Source organism: Parasteatoda tepidariorum, chromosome 9 (genome assembly GCF_982258835.1).
Source record: "Parasteatoda tepidariorum strain Cologne lab strain chromosome 9, Ptep-v5.0, whole genome shotgun sequence".
NCBI classification, from domain to species: domain Eukaryota; kingdom Metazoa; phylum Arthropoda; class Arachnida; order Araneae; family Theridiidae; genus Parasteatoda; species Parasteatoda tepidariorum.
This window is the reverse complement of record NC_141763.1, coordinates 99,120,335-99,146,496: the sequence shown is the minus strand read 5'-3', so window position 1 is coordinate 99,146,496 and position 26,162 is coordinate 99,120,335. Positions and strand designations below refer to the sequence as shown.

The 26,162-nt window shown below is 28.3% G+C and overlaps 1 protein-coding gene across 26 annotated transcripts in view; it reads right to left on the bottom strand.

The window, feature by feature from the left end:
• LOC107451236 (nuclear factor 1 X-type) overlaps positions 1 to 26,162 on the bottom strand; it is a 92,905-nt gene that overhangs the window by 49,684 nt on the left and 17,059 nt on the right. For 19 of the 26 annotated variants that reach the window (XM_043043062.3, XM_043043064.3, XM_043043070.3 and 16 more), the window contains exon 3: positions 23,061 to 23,163. The exons of the other annotated variants lie outside the window; for them this stretch is intronic. In XM_043043062.3, the coding sequence (XP_042898996.1) occupies positions 23,061 to 23,153 (93 nt within the window). In that variant the 5' untranslated portion in view covers positions 23,154 to 23,163. The remainder of the gene's footprint in view (positions 1 to 23,060; positions 23,164 to 26,162) is intronic. 26 annotated transcript variants of the gene reach the window in all.

Sequence of the window (26,162 nt, the reverse complement as noted above, 5' to 3'; positions counted from 1 at the left end):
ATAAGGGTGGTCAAAAAAATTTAAAGGGTGGTCATTTGTGGTCAAAAAGTGGTCAAACGAATACAATATAAAAATTGGATTTTTATATATTTTTCGAAAAAATGCGAAGTTAGCCTCCGAATTTAATTTTTGGGATTGTGTCCAAAATAAGGGTGGTCAAAAAAAATTAAGGGGTGGTCATTTGTGGTCAAAAAGTGGTCAAACGAATACAATACAGAAATTGGATTTTTAAAGATTTTTCGAAAAAATGCGAAGTTAGCCTCCGAATTTAATTTTTGGGATTGTGTCCAAAATAAGGGTGGTCAAAAAAAATTAAAGGGTGGTCATTTGTGGTCAAAAAGTGGTCAAACGAATACAATATAAAAATTTGATTTTTATTCATTTGGCGTGAAAATGCGAAGTTAGCCCCCGAATTTAATTTTCAGGATTATGTCCAAAATAAGGGTGGTCAAAAAAATTTAAAGGGTGGTCATTTGTGGTCAAAAAGTGGTCAAACAAATACAATATAAAAATTGGATTTTTATATATTTTTCGAAAAAATGCGAAGTTAGCCTCCGAATTTAATTTTTGGGATTGTGTCCAAAATAAGGGTGGTCAAAAAAAATTAAAGGGTGGTCATTTGTGGTCAAAAAGTGGTCAAACGAATACAATATAAAAATTTGATTTTTATTCATTTGGCGTGAAAATGCGAAGTTAGCCCCCGAATTTAATTTTCAGGATTATGTCTAAAATAAGGGTGGTCAAAAAAATTTAAAGGGTGGTCATTTGTGGTCAAAAAATGGTCAAACGAATGCAGTTTGAATTCTTTATTTTCCTCATTTTCGGGGGCTATCTTCGCATAGCTCTGTTCGAGGGAGTGAAATTCGAGAAAACAGTTCTACCTTGTCTTCGACACGTCGTTAATATCGATGTGACATAGCATTTCTTTTTTTAATGCCTGGCATGAAAAAAATACCATTTCAACAAAATTGTTTATTTACAAATAAGTATAGTATTTAAATTTTAGAAAAACTGCACAGATAAAGAAAATTTAACTGATCATAGAAGGCAAAATGAACAGACTTTTATAAAAATGAACACTGGCAAAAAGAACAAACAGGCAAAGCAAATTGAAAAAATAACTCGCTTATGTTACGAATTCCTTTTGTTACAATAAATATTCAAGTAACCTTTCAAATCTTACACAACTTATAAAATACAGCTCCATAAGATTTAAACGGAACAGAATAGTAAAACTCAGAAAAGATTATCATATTTACGATCGAAATACCTATGCACGAAAATACTAGAACACGATCCTATATTAATATAAATTTGCAGAACCGTTTGCTCAAAAAATTAGGATTTTTTTTCCGTTATATTATTTTATTTTAATTTATTTATTTATTTCGTTTTAAGTAATTTATTTATTTTTGAAGATATTATACTTGAGAAGTTTAGGATATTTTTATATCACATAAAGAACATTTTAGCTGCTCTAAGATAAGGAATAATAAAAACGATAATCAATAAATGCTGTTCCGTTAATAAGAAGAAAAAAATAATGAAAACATCGTTCAAGAGAAAAATTCTTTCTGTCTAGAAGAATATTTCACAGGATTGATTATTACTCAGTCGTGCGCGATAGAAAAATCAACTTAAGCAATAAAAAATTCAAAATTCACATTTTTATATATTTGGCATTTGTGTGTGATAAGCTAAAAATTGCATACCCGCAACAAAAATAAGGTTAAGCAGAAAAGAACCCATTTTTACAAAATATTAAGATTCAGAAAATTAATATTAGATTTTTCACAAAAACAGGATTATTTACAAAAAGTCAAGACAAATTACCAAGTTATGTGATTTTTCAGAAAACCACGAAAATACATACCGATTTTCACAAAATAATCGAAATGTTTTTTACGTTATTTATTATGGAGATAAAATAGTACCTTTTTATTTAGTTTATAAGTCTGCTAAAATTTCAATGACGAGCATGACGAGAATAAAATCATTTTGACGAGGTGAGGTGTTTCCTTTATAAATATTGTACTTTTAGTTAATTTTAAAAATTAAATTAAGAATAATATTTAAAATAAAATTCAGAAAAACATGCGCCTATATAAAAAGAAGATATATAGAAATATTAATTTAAAAAAAAAAAGAAAAAAAAGTGCTAGAATAAACACTAGAATCGCGGAACAGGTCATTTTGGCTCAAGATCAATTTCCTTGGCATTTACTTCAGTTTCGTTATCTTCTTGTAATTGTTGTTTTACAGATGTTACGTTCACGGCCTTTTTATAAAGTTATTGACATTGTTATACGTTGCAATTTTCTTTATCGGAATGAACTTTATTGAACTATATATATATATACATGCGTGTGAACGGAAAAAAAAAGAGAAAGATTTTCCTTTCTTTCTAACAATTCTACAAATTTTATAATCGTCGTTGAACAGCCGACTCATTTTTTGGTTCACAACTACTAATGTTCAATTCCGTAGCCTTGTAATTTTGAACCTAATACAGAAGACATCCCACGGTTAGCCTTACGGCAAGGGGATTCCACCCCCTGATCCGTCTATCACTGAGGATATTTGACGTCAACACTGCGGTCGGTGCAAGCCGGATGCGGTATTCGCATCGACCAGCAATCGTTTGGATTCGAGCCCGGATCGCCTTACCCAACTATTGCAGAATTTCGTAGTTTTAGAAAATATTTTTCCTAGTGGTAGCAAAGGTAATTTATTAATATTTTAATAAATTCGAATTGAATTTTTTTTTTTTCCAACCATTTATAAACAATTTTATAAAGTTATATAAAAGGTCACATAGGCCAACGGTCGTGATCTCAGTTACTGATATAAGAAAGTGAAAATAGAGTGATCTGATTTTGAGAAGTAATAATTTTAAATTTATACATTCGAAACAGAATGAAAGATTATTTTTATTTAACATGATTAATTTCAAAGACGAGTCTGAATGAATAGTAACGGTTCAAAACAAAGAGGGGAAAAATAAAAAAGAATATGAAGTAGCTATAAAACATGCTAAGAATTACTTGGTTATAATTGTTTGAAGAAGGGAAAAAAGGTCTAAAAATAAACAGTCCTCCTCCCGTGCAACCTCCAAATTAAGTTTAGCAGCAACGTTAAAAAAATAGACAGAAAAGAAAAATATTTCACCGCTATCTCACTTCTATTTTTTTTTTTTTTTTTAAACGATCTGCGGTGTTCTAAATGAGACGAGAGAATATAATAAATACACATAAAATACAAAATTCGCGAAAGATTGTGTACTTCACCAAGTTTCCGAACACATAGCTGCCAACATGGAGAGGAAAAAATCCAGTAGATTTTACGAAATATAAATTTCATGGCAATTGTTGCATTATGTACCAAATATTGCACATATAGGGGAATTTTAAAGATTTTAACTGTCATTAAAATACAAAAACTTTATTACACTAATAACAATAAATGGTCTGCAATATTTTTCCATTTATGATTGGTATTAAATGAATTTGAAATGTTTTTCATCGTGTTAACTCAAAATTAAACAAGTAAATCATTATTGATAACTAAAAGATTTTATAATTTAAAAAGAGAGTTTTGAATAAAAATAATCTGAAGTTTTCGAACAAAGAAAAGAAAGAAAAAAGTTTTAAACTGATTGCTATAAATGAGGCTCGCTTCATTATGAATTAGTAAAACTCATTTAAGTATTCAGGAAAGGAATAAACTGTGCAAAAATTCTATTCCAATAGGGAATTTCTTTCCGAAGTCTTACTCAATTTTAGGGAATTTTTATTTAACCAGGAGAATTTTTATTATACCAGGAGAAAATGGCAAAAACCAATAGTCTACTGGTAAATCCAGTCGGGATGGCAGTTATGTGAATAAATTTAAATTAAAAAGGTCAGTTTTTCGTATCTAAAATAGTGTACTAATAATTCTGAGGTAGCGTTCTATTGATTAATTGTCTATTAATGCTCCGCGTAATATTGACAAAAATTAAGTTCAACTAGTAAAAGGGGAGCTAACTTACAATCCAAAAGCCTTTAAGGACTCGATCTTTTTTTATGAGACTTTCCTCTTGGCTGTAGTATAGATCGCAATTCTAATCCAAACTCTTTTTTATTTTATTTTTTAAAGTTTAAAAAAATTTTTAACAGGAGAGGAGGTTATTAAAAGCTGATGAATCGGAAAATCGGAAACGGGGAAGACCTCCACTCAGATGGACGATAAAAAAGATAATATATAATAGAAGAAAAGATATAAACCGTTGGGAAGTCCCTGGCCCTGCTCTGGGCTGTAGCGCCAAGAAGAAGTTTGTTTGGAATTATTCTGGATTTGGTCGTGATCTTTTCTAAAAATCCTGGCAAAAAGAAATTGCAAATTTAGAAAATATTTTTTTGCCGAAAACGAACTTTTTACGTATTCTGATAAACAAACAAAAAATTGACCTATCTCTAAATTTCAAACGTAATCTGAAGTGTACGCAAGAGGCTAGTATTTTTTTTTAAATCAAATTTATCAAAAGGTTCTTTTAGAACAACTTTAAATTCGAACTCATCAAAAAATTTTGAAAATGCCATCAGATTTTAAAAATTCCCAAAAACAAAACATTTAGTTAAAAAAAAAAAGATCCAATTTATTGAACTTTTAAATATATCTGAAAATTTAAGTTAGTAGCCAGTGGACTCTTAAAACTTAGTAGCCACTTTTTCATCAAACCTAATGAATCGGTGACCGATATCAATAGGTTCTCGTAATTTAATAGCCACAAAGTTTTTTGTTGTTGCTTACATTAAAATTTATTTTTAAAAAAATCATATTAAAGATAATATTCGGTTATAAAAAGTTAATTCAAGAATAAAAAAAAATCACGCGACATAATTTAGTTAAGAATGTGACAAGAATAAGTTAAAAATTAGAATTTAAGAAATTAAGACTTTAAAGAATTTATTCATAAATATTTGGAAGGCAAAATACATTAGAACTCTGAAATATGTGAATTGTTAAAGAATTCTCCAAAAAACCCCACGTGAATCTTTCAATCACAATTTGTCAATTGATCAATGAATGGTCAAAATTTTGAGTGAAGACAATTGACATTTTTATGAAAATTGTGTATTCTAGAATCTTTCTGCATCGATGCACGTTTACCATTAAACAATTTTCGAAAGAAAAAAAAATGACAGGAAAAAGTGATCGGTTGCTTATTTAATTCAAGTCATCTCGTTTAATTTGTTGACACCCAGATAGTTGTTATTTTCAGTTTTACTTTCAAAAAATTTATTTGGCTCTCAAAGTAAGCACACTTTACAAATCATTTATGTAGAAATTAATCTTAACTTAAAAAACTATTTCTAAACGAAAACTATTTTTACAACGAAACATTTTTACACACATCACACGTCAATCTAATATACTTTAACACGCAATCACTCTATAAATAAACTTTTAATTCAGCAATCTAAGTCTAATTTCAATCTTTTTTAGTAATTATACAAGCACTTTTTATTTAATTCAGCACTCAAAACTAATTTAAATTTTTTAAGTAATTATTCATATACTTATTATTCAATTGAGACTAATATCAATTATTTTAGTAATTATTCATGTGCATAGGAATAATTTTTTTAAATAATTATTTATATACTTTTTATTTAATTCAGCACTTTAAAACCAATTTCATTTTTTTAGCAATTATTCATATATTTTTTATTTAATCGAGCACTTCAAGACTATTTTCAATTTTTTTAGTAATTCTTCCTATACTTTTTCTTTTGAAAAAAATTACACTTATAAGATATAAAACATCTATTCCTTTGTTTTTAACAAATAAATATTCTGAAATTCTTTTGGGGAAAAAATACTTTCACGCAACTAATATTCTTGACAATTTTACCTTCCTTTAGAAAATGTATCAACTTTCTTTTAACATGTTAATTAATTATAGTACAGAGATTAGAATTTAAAAAAAACTTTCATAACACGGATTAGAAGGAATTTTCACTTAAAGCTCTAACTTTTCACCTAAGTAGAAAAATTCCCGAGTTATCACAGGATGATTCAGGAATTCTTAAGTAGGGGAAGTCTAAGGCAGCGTTAGTCATTTTCCCCCCATCAATTGAAAAATAAATTATGTAAGTTCCTGTCATACTTTTTTTCTTAAATAAAATCATATAAGTATACTTTGTGCACCGCACGAAAAAATATTGTTAAAGCAAGTACACTTTATCTTTAGTATTTTCAGTGTGCTAAAATAAACGGTGTTTCAGCTGAGTCCCGATTATCCAAGTTTCCGCTTTAAACGAGCTACAAGTATTTCAAGGATTTTTTTTTTTTGTTCCAGTTTAGTTTTTATTTTTAAAACTATAACCAAAAAAATATCTGAATTTTATCTTCCAAAAAATCAGGAAAACGAAATCCAACAATTGATCCGATGAAATAATCGTTAATATCGCCAATGATTGAATCTAGAGAAGATGATAAAGACAGTGATGATAAAAATCAACAAAAAAGCTTATAAGTAATGTAAAACAAAACAAAAAATGATTACGGCCTTTTTTTAAGTAAAAACTCTTTAATTCTCGTAAACACCTTAAGTGTTTTTAAGTAAGCTTTTTAATTACAATATGAAATGTATGTGGTGCATAAATTTTGTATTTGTTAAATATTGTATTACACTTATATCTACTATTTTTCTTTCCTTTTTTATACTCTTCGCTTTAACCAAATTTTTCGGTTATCCAAGTTAGTTCACATTAACTCGGATAATCGGGACTCTACCGTATCTTTCAATTTTAAAATACTCATATAAATAGTCTCATTTAAACATATTTTCTATCAAAAATACGTTAAAACGAGTATTAAAATTTCGCACAACTTAAAATCTGTTGCTTTACAATAGCAATTAATAATACTTATTGCAAAGGGAATATTCAAATAAGTAAGCACCTAGCGGGAATTATAATACTTTACGAGTGTTTGTGATTTACTGCTGACAAGGGGGAAGAGTGTATGAGAAACACAGATTCTTAAAGAATATTTGACTCAAAATTTTATAAAATGAATTAAAATGGATACTTTATTTCTACCCTCGTTATTTTGGATTTTAAATTAAGTTTTTATATTTATTTTCTCGATATTTTCATGTACATAACAATTTTCTGATGACAGAATCAATCCAAAAAGTACACTATCTTTAAAAAATTCAAGAAATAAGGAGTTCACTTTAGAAATAAAGGGTTCACTTTATTAGATTGGAAAAAATGACGTTTAAGAACTTTTGTGGATTTTTTAATGGAAAAAAATTAATGCGAGGATATAAAATTTTTAGTATTGTTAGATTAGATAGGCGTTCCTTAGATTGACAATTTAATACCGTCCATTCGTTTGTGTTCAGATTTTTTAAAATTCGCATTTTTGTTTAACAAACGAAAACCAAATACAACAAAACTGGAAAAAAATTTTTTAGCGGAAATTATTAACAAAACTTTTACTAAACTACTAAAATTACTCTTTTACTCGAATAATTTTACCAGAAAAAGATACTACGGGCAACATTTCTTCGTTTCAACAATTGAACGATCTTGCATTTTACATATTTCGAAAGGTAGAATGAATAGCAATCAGAAAATTATTTATGTAAATATCTCAGATTTAAGCTCATTTTTATTTCCCCTCTCCGCCCACACACCTTTGAGGATCGAGGAAGCCCTTATATTGGTAAAAATTAGACAACAAAATAATGATAATTAAAAAGTAGCCTCCTCGTGACACGTCTGAAGATAAATGTCATTAATAACAAATCTATATCATTAATGGAAAATTCAGATCGCTTTAATTAATCAAAACTTTAAATCGAACTTTACGTAAAGTTAGCGGGGTGGGAAAAAAATGTCAGTCTGTTTTTAGATCTGTAGTACTTTTTCGAATATAGTGCGAACCTTCTCCCTTTTTAATACCTGACAACTTGATAAATAGGGACGTTTTGTCTTCCGTCAGCCCTGCCAAAATTGCCCTACAATACGAAGATATATTTATGGTTCCGCTTTCTTGCTACTTTGACTATGCGCTTCAAAATTCAAGGACAGCAATTGATCTTTTTTAAAATAAAATTCTGTCCGAGCGCAATTTTTTTTAAAAAATGGGTCTAACAGAACAAATCATTCAATTTATATGGTCATAATTAATTCCTCTACTTAAGTTACTTATTATATCATAACTATATAATCTAAATATAAATGTATATATAGTTAAAATTATACTATTTGATGATATGAAATTGAGAGATCTAAATATATTAAAGACGATACTATATGATGATACGAAATCAAGGGATATAAATATATTTACGATTATGCTATTTTGTTTGAAATCAAGGTATCGAAATATATTTATGATTATACTATTCAAAGATACAAAATCTTTAGATCTAAACAGATGTAAGATTATACCATTTGATAATACGGAATTGAGTTATCTAAAAATATTTAAGATTATACTATTTGAAGATATGAAATCAATGGATCTAAATATATTCAAAATTATACCTATTTGATTATTCGAAATGAAGGAATCTAAATATATTTACAGTTATACTATTCTATGATACGAAATCAAGTTATCTAAATAATTTTATGTTTATACTATTTGTAGATATGAAATCAAGGGATCTAAATATATTCAAAATTATACCTATTTGATTATTCGAAATGAAGGAATCTAAATATATATTTACAATTATACTATCTGTAGATACGAAATCAAAAGATCTAAATAATTTTATGATTATACTATTTGAAGAAATGAAATCAATGGATCTCAATATATTCAAAATTATGCCTATTTGATTATTCGAAATGAAGGAATCTAAATATATTTACAATTATACTATTTGTAGATACGAAATCAAAAGATCTAAATAATTTTATGATTATACTATTTGCAGATATGAAATCAAGAAATCTAAGTAAATTTAGGATTATACTATTTATAGATACGAAATCAATTGATCTAAATATATTTAGATCTCACCACGGAACAGGCATATTCACTACTGCTACTTACTACTTGAAGATATGAAGAAAAAAAGTATATAATAAATTTTTCACGTGTACAGTCATTTCTCAAAAATATATCACGCATTAAAACAAACAGAAAAATTCACCAATTGAAAAGGAAATAAATAAATGAAATGTCAACTATAAATATAGTTGAAAACATGAGACAGTAGCAAATAAACTGCGATTTTTCTTTTTAAATTTCATAAAACTCAAATCGTTCAGAAATTTTAATTAGAAGTTGTGTGGTGCATTCTAATAACCTTGACGTTTGGTCAGGCTGTCTACTGTATAGTGAGGTTATATATTTTTCTTTTAAATACATTTTCAACACTTGTGACCTTCACTCACTTGAATTTAAATACTATTTTAGCGAAATAAAAATTTGAAAAACAAATTAATTCCTGAAAATTGAGGTGTTCACATTAATTTAGTGGCGAATGCTAGACATCGATCTAATTGTGTATTAATTGAACAGACAACATAAACTTCTGTTTAACTTTACAAGAACTTCTGTTACAGACCTCAATCTCCAAAGCAAGAAATTTTATATTCTTGTGTTCGGAGTTTTACGTACCAAATCTAAATGCTCTGAAGTTCAAATCTTGAGTATGCTAATTAATTAATGCAGACGATATTTTAAGTTACAAAATCGTACACAAAAACGTTCTTCCTCAGAATAAACACATTCTATGCAAAAACAAACTTATAGTAAATATTTATTATTTTATTTAAAAACAGTCAAAACTGTTTGAATAGTAAGGTATAATATCTTTTTTACATTATTTTATGGAACCTAATTTTAAATAGTAAAATATAAATTTAAATGACATCGGTCGAATAATTTATGAAAAGTTCTCCGAAACTGTTCGATCCATTTCGTTCAATTTTTGCATTTTACCATTTAAAATTACAATCAATGATATCGGTCAAATAGATCAAAAGTTATTCAGGAAGATCCCTTTTCTTTGTGCAGCGCAAGCAGAAAAATAAAAAAATAAAATTTAGAAACCTACAAGTGGAGAAAAATTGAGAAAATTATAATTATTCTGAAAAAGTTTAAATTATGTTTAATATTTCAAAATTGTTAAAACATTTTGAAAGGCCGTGATTAAAACTTTCAGAAATTGTATCACTAATCAGTTTATCAAAGCTTTAAGGATTGTGTAGGTTTCGTATCAGGAAAATCTAGGTTTTGTATCCATGTGTATCAAGTATGAGACAAGTTTTGTATCTAAAAAAAACATTTTTGAAGCAGGTAGACGCAAATATCATGACAAAAGAGAAATTTTTAAATACATTTACAAATTTTTTTTTACAAGATAAAACATACAAAAGCAATATAATAATCATATTTTTTATTTTCTTGGGCGGGGGGAGCATTTCCCTGAAATTAAAATTGCCTTTATCTGTAAATTTCAAAAGTAAATAAACTATTTGTTTAACAGATGATATGAAAGAACAGAAAATATAACCAAGTTTAACAGCTATTATTGAAACATTATTTATCCAAGCAAAACTGTGATGAAAATTTTATCCAACCAGCTCGTGTTTATTAATTCAATTAAATGCAACTAATCTAAAATCATTAAAAAAAATAATTGTAACATATTAAAGACATGTGATTGCTAGAAGAAATTGTTTTAGAAATTTAGGCAGCATATCTTCTGACAAAAATCAATTTCCTTTTCTTCATGTTCTGTTACTTAAAACTGCCTCTACAAATTATTATCGTCTGTACACATTTTGCAATGAAAATAAACAATACAAATTCTAAAAGCTTTCATCACGATTTTTCAAATTACCTTAACAACTTTAAAATATATATTTAAAAAAAAAAATTCCTGCTTAATTGCAAGAGCTGTTCTCGTGGAAATACAAAGCAGGTGCATTATTTTTGTGAGTCACTCACTGTGCATAGTTTGAGACAAATGAAAAATCTCACGATCGGCTGCGTTGATAAACAAAAACTACAGTTGGTTTGGTTTTGGTATTTGCAAAAGAGTGTCTGTCACCCTAATTCGAATACCTGAACAAGAAATTGCATGAAAAAGAACTAACTCTGCGCCCGTGATGATGGATGATTTGTAAAAATTACAGTGAGTGTTGGAATTAATATTCTCCAATTAGGAATTACCCGTTTTACCCGTGGACGCGCGTGGATAGCGTCCGTTTTGTAGTGGAGAGAATACCTTTTACAGTGAAAAGTATCCGTTTTATAGTGGAAAGTATCAATTTAATAGTGGTGAGAGCCCCTTTCAGAATGGAAAATATTCTATTTATCGTGGAAAAGTGTCTGTTTTATAGTGACAAAAAAACAAGTTACAGTGGGAAGTATCCGTTTAATAGTGGATAAAACCTATTTTATAGTTAAAGGTGTCTAATGCAGGGGTGATTGTGAGTCCAAGTCAAAATTCCGGAAAATTTCTTGACCTATGATGACCTGGAGAAGTAATTAAAATTTATAAATATGTCTTTCTTTCTTGAGTTTATGATTATAATAACCATTTACTGATAAAAAATGTATCTGGACTTCCGTGATCAATGATTTTTTGAAATGTCTGGACCTTCGATCTCCGGTAACTTCTGGATCACTATTAGCGAAAAATCCGGAAATCCGGATTTTTTCCGGAGCGCAATCAGCTCTGCTAATGAATAGTGAAGAGCCCAAATTAACAAAAATTAAGATAGCAAGTAGCCAAAAATATTTAGATTTTCAAATTTAAAGAAAAAAAAAATTAAAAAAAAAAAAAAAAAGAACAAGTTTAGTTTTACTAAATAATTTGGCGCCAGTTTCTTCTCCCCAACCCAATCCCGGAACGACAAAGAGCTGGGAATTTGTAGATTCCTAAAGAAGGGCAGTGGGTTTTAATTTTTTAATAAAAAGTATTTATGTGATATTAAAAAATATCCATTTTATAGTGAAAAATATCTGTTTCTATGTGATTTTTTTTTAAATATTTATTTCTAAGTTGAACGAAATTAAAAATAAGTTTTTTTTTTTCGAGTCAATATAATCAAATTATTTTTTTCATAAATAAACATAATCCAAATTAAAGTATACACAAGTACAACACCAAAGTACATCACCACCCTTTTACAAATCTTATTTTTATAAAAAGAACTTTTTTATCAATTTAAAGAAAAAAATAAATCTATTGATAATTTGATAAATTCGAAATCAAAATAAAAACAATCAAAACTTCAACTTAAATGTCATAAACAATCAATAACTGAATTATTAAATTCCATCTCTATATCCATCTTCCCAACAACCTTTTAAAAAAAAAGAGGGAAAAAAAAGTTTAGTTGCCAAGGTAATTAAAACAGTTCTAATACTTCTCAAGTTCAGCTTCAAAAAACCGCAAATAAATAACACAAGAGTTTTTCCTTTTCTTTTTCCCCTATCAAAACCTGCCAAAAATGTGCAGAATTTAAAAGCAATCAAATCTTCTGCGAGTGCTACTTGTTGAACTTTAGGGCCATCCTCGAAACAGGTGGTTGCGGGGAAAAACGGTAAGTTTTTGGCCGATACATTTGGCAGCCTCTTCTATTGTTGCTTGGACGTAACCCAAGGCTGCTGACTCAACGCTAATCGAAACAACTGTCAACATTGCCAAAGGTTATCCACCTTTTCTCTTTTTCTAAATTTTATAGAAAAATGGGTAAAAAATAAAATATTTCATCAAAAAGTTATTTGTCAATACTTAAAGGAAATGAGTTGTAACTAAGTACAATTTACAGATCAATTTATGAAAAATAAGATTATCAAAAAAAATAAGATTTGACTATTATTAAATTTTATAATGCAAGAAGTGAAGAGTATCCGTTTTATAAAGAAAAACATCCGTTTTATAGTGAAGAGCATCAGTTTTATAATAAAGAGTATCAGTTTTATAATAAAGAGTGTCAATTTTATAATAAAGAGTGTCAATTTTATAGTGAAGAGTAGCCATTTTGTAGCAAAAAGTATCAATTTTAAAGAGAAAAGTATTGGTATTATAGTGAAAAGTATTAATTTAATAATGAAGAGTAACCGTTTTATTGTGAAGAGTAACCGTTTTATTGTAAAGAGCAACCGTTTTATTGTGAAGAGTATCCGTTTCATAATGAAGAGTATCCGTTTTATAATGAAGAGTAACCATTTTATAGTGAAGAGTATCGGTTTTATAATAAATGTCAATCTAGTGAAGAGTAGCATTTTTGTAGCAAAAAGTATTCATTTTATAAAGAAACATATAAATTTTGAAAAGAAAAGTAATGGTTTTATAGTGAAAAAAATAAATTTTATAATGAAGAGTAACCGTTTTGGAGTGAAGAGTATCCGTTTTATAATAAAAAGTATCAATCTTATAGTGAAGAGTAGTCCCTTTTATAACGAAAAGTATTCATTTTATAAAGAAACAGGCCATTTTTGAAGAGAAAAATATTGGTTATATAGAGAAAAGTATAAATTTTATAATGAAGAGTAACCGTTTTAAAGTGAAGAGTAACCGTTTTAAAGTGAAAAGTATCCGTTTTATAATTAAAAAGTGAATTTTATAGTGAAGAGTAGCCGTTTTGTAGAAAAAAGTATGCCTTTTATAAAGAAACATATCACTTTTAAAGAGAAAAGTGTTGATTTAATGTGAAAAGGATAAATTTTTTAATTAAGAGTATCCGTTCTAAAGAGAAAATTTTGAATTTTATAGTGAAGATATCCGTTTTATGGTGAAAAATAACCAAATTACATTAATCACTTAAACATGAAATAATGGTATTTTCAAAGCGTTGTTTACTTCTAAAACAGTTGTTTCCGTCATATTTTTTATAAGAAATATGTAAAGCCAGGTTTGAAAAATTAAAACTTGCGATAAAATAATTTGTAACACAAAAATTATTTTTGTCTTATTTTATTTAATAAAAATTTTTGAGTGAAAATTCGAAAATATCAAATAAAATTCCGTTTCATAAATCGTTTACTGTTTTACCTGAAAAAATATGTGTCAGTTTCTTCATTATAAAATTTAAGTTTAAAGGGAGTAAAAATTCGCACCAAAAATTTTTCTACATTAACATTTTATTCTAAAGCAGGTATGTCAAAGGACTGATCTTTACTGATGCGAGATAAAAGAGAATTTATTCTAATTTATTTCACACTTATTTGATAAATTACTTATTCTTTTTTTTTCTTTCAAAATTACGAAATTAAAAATATACAATTTTTGGTTTAAAAATATTACTTACACAAATATCTATTAAATTATAGTTTACATTAAACGCATGAAATGCTTATGTAAATATGCTTAAATTAAAAAAGAAGCATCGTGAGCACGTTTAGAATTAAAAAATTAGAAAATTATACATAACGAAATATTTTAAATGTCAGACATTTTCTAGATGATTGAAAAAATTAAGAAAAAAAAAACGTTTTTTAATTATAGCGGATTAGAAACAAAGTAAAGTTAAAGTTGACTTAGTTATCCTAAGCTATCATATTGTCTGACTTAAAAGTTAATTCTCAAGATAAATCCAGTCCAATTAACAATATGAAGTAATTTAATTTAAGATGGCGAATAAACGTCTATATGCATTTTTAAATGGAAAATTAAGGTGATAATTTTTTCAAGACTGTACAGGAGAGTAGCTGCATCCATTAAAACTGCTGATAAGTAACAAATAAACGTCAAGTCGCATTCGCGCGACTAACACCACACTTTACGGAAATTTTAATTTTATCAACAGCAATTATAATTTCACCACTTCGGATTTTTAAAAAATCACCAAGTGTTTCTTTAACACTCCATATATTCAGTAGCTTTGTCTATGTTTTAAAAACCAAGAGAGCAATCTGTTTTGTGCATTAGTGTCTCATATGTTTTTAGAGTCTCAACGGTTTTGTTCGATTCTGTTGAGCTTAAATGCAGTCTAGACATTATTTCGAAGCTGTTAACTGCTTAAAATAGATAAAGGACAGGAGTTTTCATTAATCTTAACAATGAATACTTTCTTCTTTCTCATTGTTGCTAGCTAAGGAACAATGCGGTTTTTTTAGGTTGGAAAATTAGCATACACAGAGAATTGAAAATAATATACAAGGAACCAAAAATTGCACGATAACCTTGGATTGAAATTACATTGAAATGAAACCCTGTTATTGCTATGCAAGACTATGCTTATTTGATCAATTGACAGCTTGGATTAATTTGGAGCAAGTCTCTTCCCGAAATTTTGATACAAGCCCAATACGAAGTTTCTGGTCATCAAAATCGGACAATAAGCAACAAAATCAGACACGCAAAACATACCTTTTCCCTAATTTGGACCATGAATATATTTGGAACAACCACAGTTTAAAAAAATATGGTTCTAATAGTTATTCAAGAGAACAGTCAAAAGTTTATATCCTCTAAATTTATTTTAACTTTCTGTACTTTCATTTTAATATTACTTTATTTTTTATATTTTACTACTTTCACTTATTACAACTTTTACCATTTTTACTATAAATACTTTTTATATTTTGACTTTTTGTGTTTACTTTTATTTTAACTTCATTTTTAATATTTTACTAATATTACTTATTGCAACAACTTTTACTATTTTTACTTTTACTACTTTTTATATTTTACTACTTTTACTGATTACAAAAGCTTTCACTATTTTTAAATTTACTACTATTCATATTTTTATTTTTTGTATTATTTTTACTCTTTTACTTTTTCAGCCAATCGAAATTTTTACGTGAATAAAAAAAAAATTGTATACTCATAAATCATATTCTTTTAAGTTTTAATTTATTTAATGATTGAAAAAAATTCGACTTCAAGACAAAATGAGTTTAGACATACTTTTAAACATAATTTTTAATAACAACATCGAAGTACGACTTCTGAATTTTTATTTCTCGAAAACCACTTAAGTAATTTACGTTCAAATTTTGGATTTTGTCATATTAAATTGATTTTTTGCATAAAATTATCAGTGGATAAACAAGTTTCATAATTAGATGCAAAAAAATTCCGATACGTCATATGCAAAATTAACATCAAGGGATCCACAACTTTTAAGGTGTTCCAAAGGTAAACACAGCATTTTCATTTTCTTTCGATGAAGTATTACGGCACGTCTAAAGCTAGAAAAAGATAATTTTGAAAGTCTATTTTCCGTTTCTTTTTTTCCCTTATATGCCTTCATATTAGCGTATGAAAGGCTTTGGACAATATAAATAACCCACATTTCCAAATAGTTCAGCAGAGCGTTTTTGGTGAAAATAGGAGAGCGTTTATTAGATATTTCAATATATTGTAGTGTTTACTATTGCAAATTCTATTAATTAGTAAAGTACTTGTCTAGAAGCAAAGGAACAGTTTGATGTAGAAATGTCACCTTTGAAAAAAATGAGGCTTATCACGATATTGTCCCTAACTCTTCCTGTTTTTATGAATGAAATAAGACGTACCGAACTCAACACATTAAATTGATTAGCGTATTTCACGTCAATAACTTGCAATAGAAAAATAAAAGAGCTAATTTTTATATATTTCTTATCCGCGCAAAATTTGTCCATATACTTAAACATTGGGTGTAAAACAGAGGTTATTTTAGACTTTTTATGAAAGGTGCTGTTTTCGTGTGAGTGTGAGAAATCATCACTTAATTTTGAGAGTTCGGGAAAATATGGTTACGTTTTTGTGAAAATTCACAAAATCCATTAGGCTGTCAGAAACTCTATAGCCAGGCAGCATTCGCTACAGATTTTCCATCTAAGTTTAATTTTTATTTTTCAAAAGCAAACTAACAAATGGGGGGGGGGGATTGCTGAGACTTCTTGTTAAAACATGTCTAAGCTTGTTTCGAATAAAAAATAAAAAAGCTGAATTGAGAAAACACCGCAAAGAACGAAGAATATTTTTTTTCCACTGGTTTACAGGCTTAGGGATTAACCTTTTTTCTTTTCTTTTTTTTTTGTATCATTGTATAAAATTCAACTTAAATTTAAGCATAAAGGACCTTATAATTGCTAATTTTGCTACATTGTATTGTATGTTAGATTAAGCTGAATTTTAGCAATAATCTTTGACTACATTGAGATCTTAAGACAAATTTAGATTTGTGAAGATAATGCTACAGATTCACTCCGTCGTATATTCTGCTAGTCCGGACATTTTGTAAAAGGTCCTGTGTTTGTAAACTTCTATAATTGCTGTAGAATAGGTTTTTCTCCGCCAGAGTTATGTTTTTGTGAATTTATAAAAATAAGGTCCTGTTTTTTGTGAACATACGATAAGAATTTCTTATTTTTTGTGAATATGTGATAAGAGTGTTCTGTTTTTGTGAATATGTGATAAGAATGTTCTGTTTTTGTGAATATGTGATAAGAATGTTCTGTTTTTGTGAATATGTGATAAGAATGTTCTGTTTTTGTGAATATGTGAAAAGAATGTCCTGTTTTACATTATTTTAACTCATAATTTTCTGAATCTGTAATTACTATAAAATGAGTGTTTCTCAACTAGAGTTCTGCTTTTGTGAATGTATGAAAATAAAGTTCTGTTTTTGAGAATATAAGATCAGAATGCCCTTAATTTTTGTAAATATGTGCGCAGAAAAAAAAAACGCAAAAACTGTGTCTTTCAAGGAGTTCATTTTTCAAAAGAAAAAGGAAGTTTTGCGAAAGTTCCTTCTTTGAAATGGAAAACATTATGAAGCCCCAGTTCTCACGACACACCATTTTGTGAAAGGTTAATTTGAACTATAAAAAAAAATTGTACAGAGTCCGTTAACAGACGCGAATTTCTCTTAAAATGAACCCTGGTTAAAGACAGACAAAACAATCAATTGATTTTCTAACCACATTCATTACAAAAACTATCCTGAAAATGAATTCAACGCAAAATATTTTAATCTCAAGAGAACGGATAGGCAGGAGAAATAGACACCAAAATAGAAGGAAAAAAAATATTCTTTTTTTTTTCTTCTTTTTACATCAACCTCCTCCAAGCTCATCTCTCCATCTGAGTTGTGAAGGGGGGGAGGGATTACAAAGTATAAAAAAAAAAAAACTATGGCTTTTCATTATTACTAATGTCTCTTCAGAAATAGAGCTTTCCAAAATTAGTTCGAATGAAGGCAGAGGGATGACGTGGCCCTGACGTGAAAACGGGGAGACCTGGTAAAGAAGAATGCTCTCTAGCTAAATGTCAACCGCAGTTCAACTCGCACCTTCCTCTGCAAACGAAATTTGTTGACGAATAAATTCGCAGAAAAACACTGAGAAATCTTTAAAGTGCTCACTCCCAGTTATTTTTTTTAGAAGTTTCGCAATAAAAGAAGTCGTACATTGGAATGGAAGACGAATATTGAGGAACAAGAGGCTCCTCATAAGTTTTTTAACGTTTTCACTACTGAAGTATAATAGAATATAGCAAAAAAATATTTTACAGTTCCAAATTTCTATTTTACTGCTATAAGTCACAGAAAGATAAACAAAATAAGAACTATACTGCTAGGGGGCTAATATTTTTAAGTACACATACGTGGACCTCGGGTTTTAATAACTAAATAAAATAATATAAATATTTCAAATGTTAAATCGCAAGTAGGAAAAACCTGCATATTGTTTTACTCTGATCTATTTAAATACAAGGATGAATATATTTAATTATTATTTAGAAGAAGAAAAAATTAAAAATACGATTTTTTAATTTTTTTATAATGAGATGCATTATTAAATGTAATACCAATGCATTACTGCAGGAAATCTCCGTCTCAAAACTATTTTACTTACGCAAACGACGCAAATCAATAATTATTGAAAAGAATCTAACATTAAAGATAAAAAAATATTTACATTTTGGGGGTAAAATTTCAAAATTATGGAGGGAAAAAAACACGAAAAGTTAAAGTTATTAAATGTGGGATATATACCTTAATATAAGTCAAATTAATTAAAACATACATAAAATATTACTAAATGGGTATAAAATTGAATACTTATAATACTACGAGATTTCACTCGACTTATACGATGGCATAAATTTCACACATACTGCGTGTTCTTAACTTTAAATATTAAGTAAATATAAATTTAATAGCTTCCTACAGATCACAGAACTACAAGAATAATAGAAAAAAAAAATTTCCGGATAACTAAATTATATAAGATTTAAAATGAGTCCCAGTTTCAAGCACGTGGATTTAGCGTCATTTTTCGAAAATCACTTCTGTTTGTGTGGAATTCTACCCAAATAACCTATGTAATACATATTCTGCATCTATTGCGGAATCTCCAGAAAGCATCCACTAATGTTTCAGTAAGGGCAAAACTATACATTTTCTTATAGCCTGTTTTTAGAGCTATGCAGCGAAGGTTCACATATGTGAAAAGGTTAATATTAAAGTATTTAAAGGAACATCAGACTAACAATAAACTGTTGCCAAGAAAAATTTTAAATAGGCAAAAATTAAATTTCGTATACAGTGAAACTAACAAATTATTGCCCTTAAAAATTTTTTAAAAGGAAGCTAGAAAAATAACGTAGCGTATTTTATAGTATTGTCTTTATTAAACAGTTTTTTATTCTATTTAATTTTAAAGTTTTGTTTGTAAATAAACTTTTAAAAGAATAACTTTTTTGATATACGAATTAAGTCAAGGTGCAAAAATTATAGTTCAACGTCAAACTAATTTTTTTTATACAGATATATCGTTATTTATTTTTTAATTCAAGCGTCGGATGACAGACATTTCATTCCCAGTCATTTTTGTTTCAACCATTAAAAAACCACAAAGAAGTAAAAATTATTTTTTTCTGTTTCTTTACCTTAATCCCTTCTTAAGAATTAAAATGTTTTCTTTGGACCTTCCCTTTTGAAATCGAAGATTAAACATTTTTAATTTTCGCAAAGCTAGTACAAGGAAAATATGAATAGATTTTGAATATTGATCTGATCCGCAGTAATAAATTACCATTTAAAATAACGCATTTAATCCGAAGCAAATATTATTCTAATGTGTCACATTTTCAACTTTATAGATTCTTAAAAAAATTCATTTAGTATATCACTTACAACTATCAGACTGGACACAAAATTAAGTTGTTATCAAACAGGAAATAATTTTGCCGCATAAATCATAAAATTATGTATTAAGTCATAACTTCAACTCAAAAGACAAATTGTAAGTGTGATGTAAGTGGGATGGGTGGATACTGGATTGATCCCAAAAACCACAAGTTAATGGGAGAGTACCAACAGGTAGTTAAGAGTTCGGTTCCAAAATCTATGATATTCTTTTTTTCATTCCGATTTGACTTTCACGGGAGTAGAAATTAAGAAAATTTAGTCACTGGTCTGAACGACTAAAAGTTTTTATTAGTCCGTTCCAAGGAGCGATTTCATCAACTAGCAAATTGCCAGTTAAAAATAATAATTACAGTAGCAGAAATTGTTTTTTAAATCTTACAGACTGGTCTATAAATCGTTTTTTCATCCTTTTTCACGAAATTTTTTAAACTCCGATGCTTTTAATACGATGTTATTACCACACCACACGTGAATTTCGAATCTGAGAAATCAATCACTTTATGACGCAATCGGTTCGAAAAAGTTCCGTGGTAAATCCTCAATGTTTACCGATCATTTTTTTCGACAGTTATTTACCGTTTTTCAGCATTTTCGCATAGTTTTTCAATTCTCGATATTTTTGAAACAATTTTATTGCAACACTCGATGTTCGAATTTGAGTAATCACTTTACCCGCTTGATCGCTGCTATTCTATTGTTCATCCACGCTATTTTTTATTGTTTTCTCGGCAATTATTTTTGTTTTTACGGCTCTTTTCACGTGGTTTTCCAGATTCCAAAATTTTTCAATATGACGTTATTTTGTTAAGCGAATTTCACATTTGAAAAATCACTTTTAGACATTCTAGATTAGCGATGTCTGCTTCTAAGCGTCTTACGTCTTTTTCCGATCCATTTTTCAGCCATTTACACGCGTTTTTCAAATTCCCAATTTTTAGTACGATGCTGCAACACACGGATTTTGAATACGAGTTATCAGTTTTTGACGCTCTTGCTTCTTAACTATTCCATCGTTAATTCAAATCGTTTTCGAATTGTTTTCAAGTTGGCTATTTTTCGTTTTTACGGCCTTTCACTCGTGGTTTTTCAAATAAAAATATTTTTCATTCAACATTATTACAGCACGCGACTTTCAAATTTGTAGTAGGTAATTACTTTTTGCTCAATTTGCGATGATATCGCTTTACAAACGTTTCTCCAGCTGCTTACAATCCTCTTTTTATGGCTATTTCCACATCGTTTTTAAAGTATCGATATTTTAAATATAGTAGTGTTACTACGACGATTTTAGAACCGCACATTGAGTTTTAAATGTTTAATGCGAACCGTTTACGAAGATAACAAGTAAATTCCCATGGTTTTAGTTTTTCAATACCGTTCAGTTATTGCTACTGATTTCAACGTGGTTTTTAATCTATCGATAATTTTGATACAACATTATTACAATAGGAAGATTTCGTCCTTTTACGTTAGCTTCCGTAGGCAAGATTGAATCAACTACTGCACATGCTCGCGTTTATTTTAGATGCTACGTATCTTTACGTTATGTTGGCAAAGACAAAGCTACAAGTAAGATGTTTATAACTGTTAAATGTTGTTTTCTGTTTAAGCCTGTGAACTTAAAAAACATGGATATGGAATGCAAATTTGAAGAAATGATTTGAAGGATGAAATTTAGAAACGAATCGCGTGATCTTACAACAATTAGTTCATTCAATAAAAAATAATTTTATTAGTTTTCGTTAAACATTATGGTTGTCTAATTTCACTAGTTCCATAAGAAACTAGATATATTTTCTCCATTTTAAAATTATAAATTCTATTTATTTTAACTATACAATTTAGTTAAAAGAACTTAAATAATCAACAGAAGTTCAATAATATTTTTCAAATATTAATAATAATAATAAACTGCATTCTTTATAGCTGAATTCATAAAAATCTATGATCTACCAAATTTTTCTGCTCACATATGTAGAGCAAAGCATCCTGAATAGTGTACCACAGCTTTAAAGAAATAGTCTACGTTCATTGTAAATGTTTGTTTTGATGTTCTGGTTTTTGAAAAATCTCTTATTTTCACTTACGTACAGGCAAGCACAATTACTCGAAATCTTACGTAGGGGAGCGTACAGAAGCTAACGTAAGTTTGCGACAACTCCCTAATATGTAAAATTTAAGAAACGCAAAGATTTCGTACGGTTTAAAACTGTTTTGTGGAATGCGCGAATTCACCCATTATAATTTCTTTAACGAAAAAAAAAATAGCATCCTATAATGTATTGTGATATAGCTTTTGAAGAATAATAGTATGAAACCTGAATATCCTATCAGAGTTTTTTAACTCTAGCAGACTTTGCTACTGAATTTAAAAATTTAAAAAAAAAAGATATCATCACCTGATACCGTTTTCCTTTGATTTTTTTTTTAAGGATAATAAAGTGAATTTAAATATAAACTACGATAATGAGTTAATTCAGAATTATAATGAAATATTCGACTTAGTGATAGAAACGACTAAAATGCAAAAACAATAATCAAAAAATTAGAACAGCACATAATCCATTTATATGCTGGTTCTAGGAATAACTGACTCTCTATACGTTACTCATGTAATTAATTATTTATGAAATAAATAGCAATAGATTGGAAGAAAGACTTTAAAAAATGCAAATTTAAAAAAACTTTATTTTTGCAACTTGTTTGAAGGAAAACTCAGTTAGGTGCACTTAAACAAGAACTTGTGCAAGTTGACAGAGATTCTTGCTTATCTATCTGTATTTTTAAAGAGATGTTTTACAGAGTACTAGAAAATGAATGACAACTGCATTTTCCTTAGTTTTTAGAAGCTTTCCGTAATTGTTCGTTCGGAATTAAAAATTAGGGCATTGCCTCTTATAATCAAAACAAATGAGCCAAAGAAGAAGGAAAACTCACCAGAGGCATGCAGTCTGGGCTGGAAAAAGAGGAGTTACAAGAGAGGAGATTGCCACAGGCTACCATCAGCGGTACTGTTTGAGATATTGGCATGTAAGATGATCTGAAAGAACAAATGAATCAATTTTGATCGACTGGACGGAATTAAAATGACAAAATATTCTAAATAATGATAATTCACAACTAATAATCAACGAAATCAGAAAAATAGAATTGCATTACTTCTTTTTTGCAAATTTAAACTCAAGCTCCAAGGTAAGAGATAAAATTCGATAAAAACGTAGTTCAAATTAGAAATAGGTAAAAAAGTTGGATATCCGCAAAGTCAATTTTATGTTATACGTTTTCATATTAATAAAATGCCATGTCTTGTACTGAGTTTGATTCGGATCATTAAAAAAAAATCGTACAATTATATATATATATATATATATATATATCACAATAAAGAAAAAAGTATAAAAAAACGAAGAAAATTAATAAGTTTTATTTACTTCGCATAAGCTGCAAGAACTCATAAAATAAGTTAAAAAATATAGAGGAAACATGAAAAATAATAAAAGATTAATGAAAAGAGAATAAAAATAATAAAAATATTCTATTTTATTAATTACTTGTATCTTAACGAAACATCCCACACATAATTTACAATCTAATAATAAAATTTCTAAAACAAAAATTTTTTTCACTAATACTGTAAAAAAAAAAATTCTCATAAATAATATTGTATCTTAATGAAATCACAAAGGGGGCTTAAAAAGAATTTCGAATTATTTAAGAAGTAGTTAACACAGCACAAAGTGACAAAAAACAACAACTTAAAATGAGCCAGTTTTAAGTTGTTGGGGGAAAAAATTTCGTCACAGTATTTCATCAATTTAAAAAAAATAAAAATCATAATCTCTCTCTCATAAGAGGTTCTCCTCCTTAACTCATAACGAATGCAGCCCAAAATCATGGAAACAACTATTTTAACTATCAAACCATAAATTAAAAACTTTAAATCTTAAAAAAAAAATAATAATAATATTCCAAAGCTAAACATTATGTATTTTGAGCAAAATTTCATAAGGAAAATTTATTTCACTTTGAGCATGAAATATCTATAATTTAAAAAAAAAAAAAAAAAATCCTGCCATAACAAAGATGAAAATTTCAATATTTAAATCTTTAATTTTCAGAAGTATTTATAGTTATCCATAAATTAAAAAAATTTATTTAAGTTGAGCTTTAAAAAAAAATTACGAATTAATATCTATCTCCTAAGAAAATAATAGCAATGACATTATCCACTAGATCGTGACACTATTTTTAGAGAAGACAGTATGAATGTTGGTGCTATTTAAAGAAGACACAGACACACGGAAAACGAATGAAGTTTAAAAATAAAAATTAGCCTTGCAATTTAAACAGCCATTATCATTTTTAGAAAGCAAGAAATATTGATATTTGTTTAAAAATCAGCAATATAATTATTAAATATTTATTACCAAACATTTGAGAATGCTACAGACATTAGTATTCGCTAGGACAACAACAAAAGATCCCGATTTAAGTTTTTTTGTCAAAAAAACAATTTCTTATTTTTTAACTTTTTTAATATAAACTATTAAATTATAACTATTGACAACACATTTTAATAATATGCAAAATAATTTGGCATATTAGAAAAAAAGATCAAAAATTTTAAATTTTTGAGCAATTGTTTTTAAGAAAATTCATTGTTGCACTACCGGGTGCTTAGAACGATAGATAGGCACATTATTTACGTCGCACTAGATCTGCACAATGGGCTATTGGCGACGGTCTGGGAAACATCCCTGAGGATGATCCGAAGACATGCCATCGCAATTCTGATCTTCTGCCGAGTGGATGGTACCCCTGCTTTGGTAGCCAGACGACCTGCGTGCGAAGTCGGCACTTTACGGTAGAACATTTTAACGAGGATCAATACCGGGTCACCCTTGGTCCCAACGCAGACTGATCAAAGTGGTCACCCACACGCTTACTGACCGCAGTCAGGGATGTTTGACTTCGGTGTTCTACTGGGAACCGTGTCTTTACGATCAGTCACTGCAGGACTGGAACTTAGAACAATTTTTTTTTTAAAAATTGTGTATGCTTTGCAGATTGTGTATGAAAATTGCAGATTGTGTTATGCAGAAAAAAAGAACTTGCTTTGCAGATTAGGGCAATGAAATTGGGTTACATTTATATTAGTTTCATTATAGAATATCTTAGGTAGCTTGATTTAGCGATTATATAGTTAGACCCGCATGTGTTACGTTCAAATTAATTAATATTCCAGTCAAAGATACATTTTGCAAAAGATCTATGCATGAAATATCTTGTACCAATTATGAACAGGTAAAAATAGTTTTAACAATGTTTCTGCTTGTCCCGCGCGAGACGCATGCAAATTAATTAAACTTTTAGTGAAAGAAACATTTTGTCAAGATCTATGCGTGTAATATCTTTATAACGTGGGCAAAATAAAAAACGGGTCACCCTGAATAACTTATTATCTAGTCATCGGATCTTCACATTCTAGAACTCAATCTTAATAATTTGAAGGGGTGACTTTAAATATGACAATTAATGCGGGCTATATTTTAAGTTACAAAATCAAACACATAAATGCACTTTCTATGAATTACACACCATTTTTTCGACGGATTCGGATTTCCATTCCCCAAAACATAGGAAATAGCCACAATCTGGGAAATATGGTTCCCATAGTTTGGTCAGGTGGGAGGTTCTAAATTTGGACTCGTTAATGTAAGTTTTTATTTTTTCCGAATTTCGCCATATCTCGAGAGCTTCTTAAGCGAATTGAAATATTTTTGCATACAATACAATCCATTTACCCAAATATAATTCTATGCAAAAAAAATAATAATAATAATAAATAAATATTTATTATTTTTTATAATTTTATTTAACAATAATAGTAAGAAATTTGAATTGTAAGGTATAAAATTTTTTGAATCATATTAAAGTTAGTAATTTTACATGGCAAAATACAAAAATTGAGCGAAATCGGTTGAAATAGTTTCTGAGAAATCGAATTTTAAAGAAACTGTATTTTGATAATTAAATTTC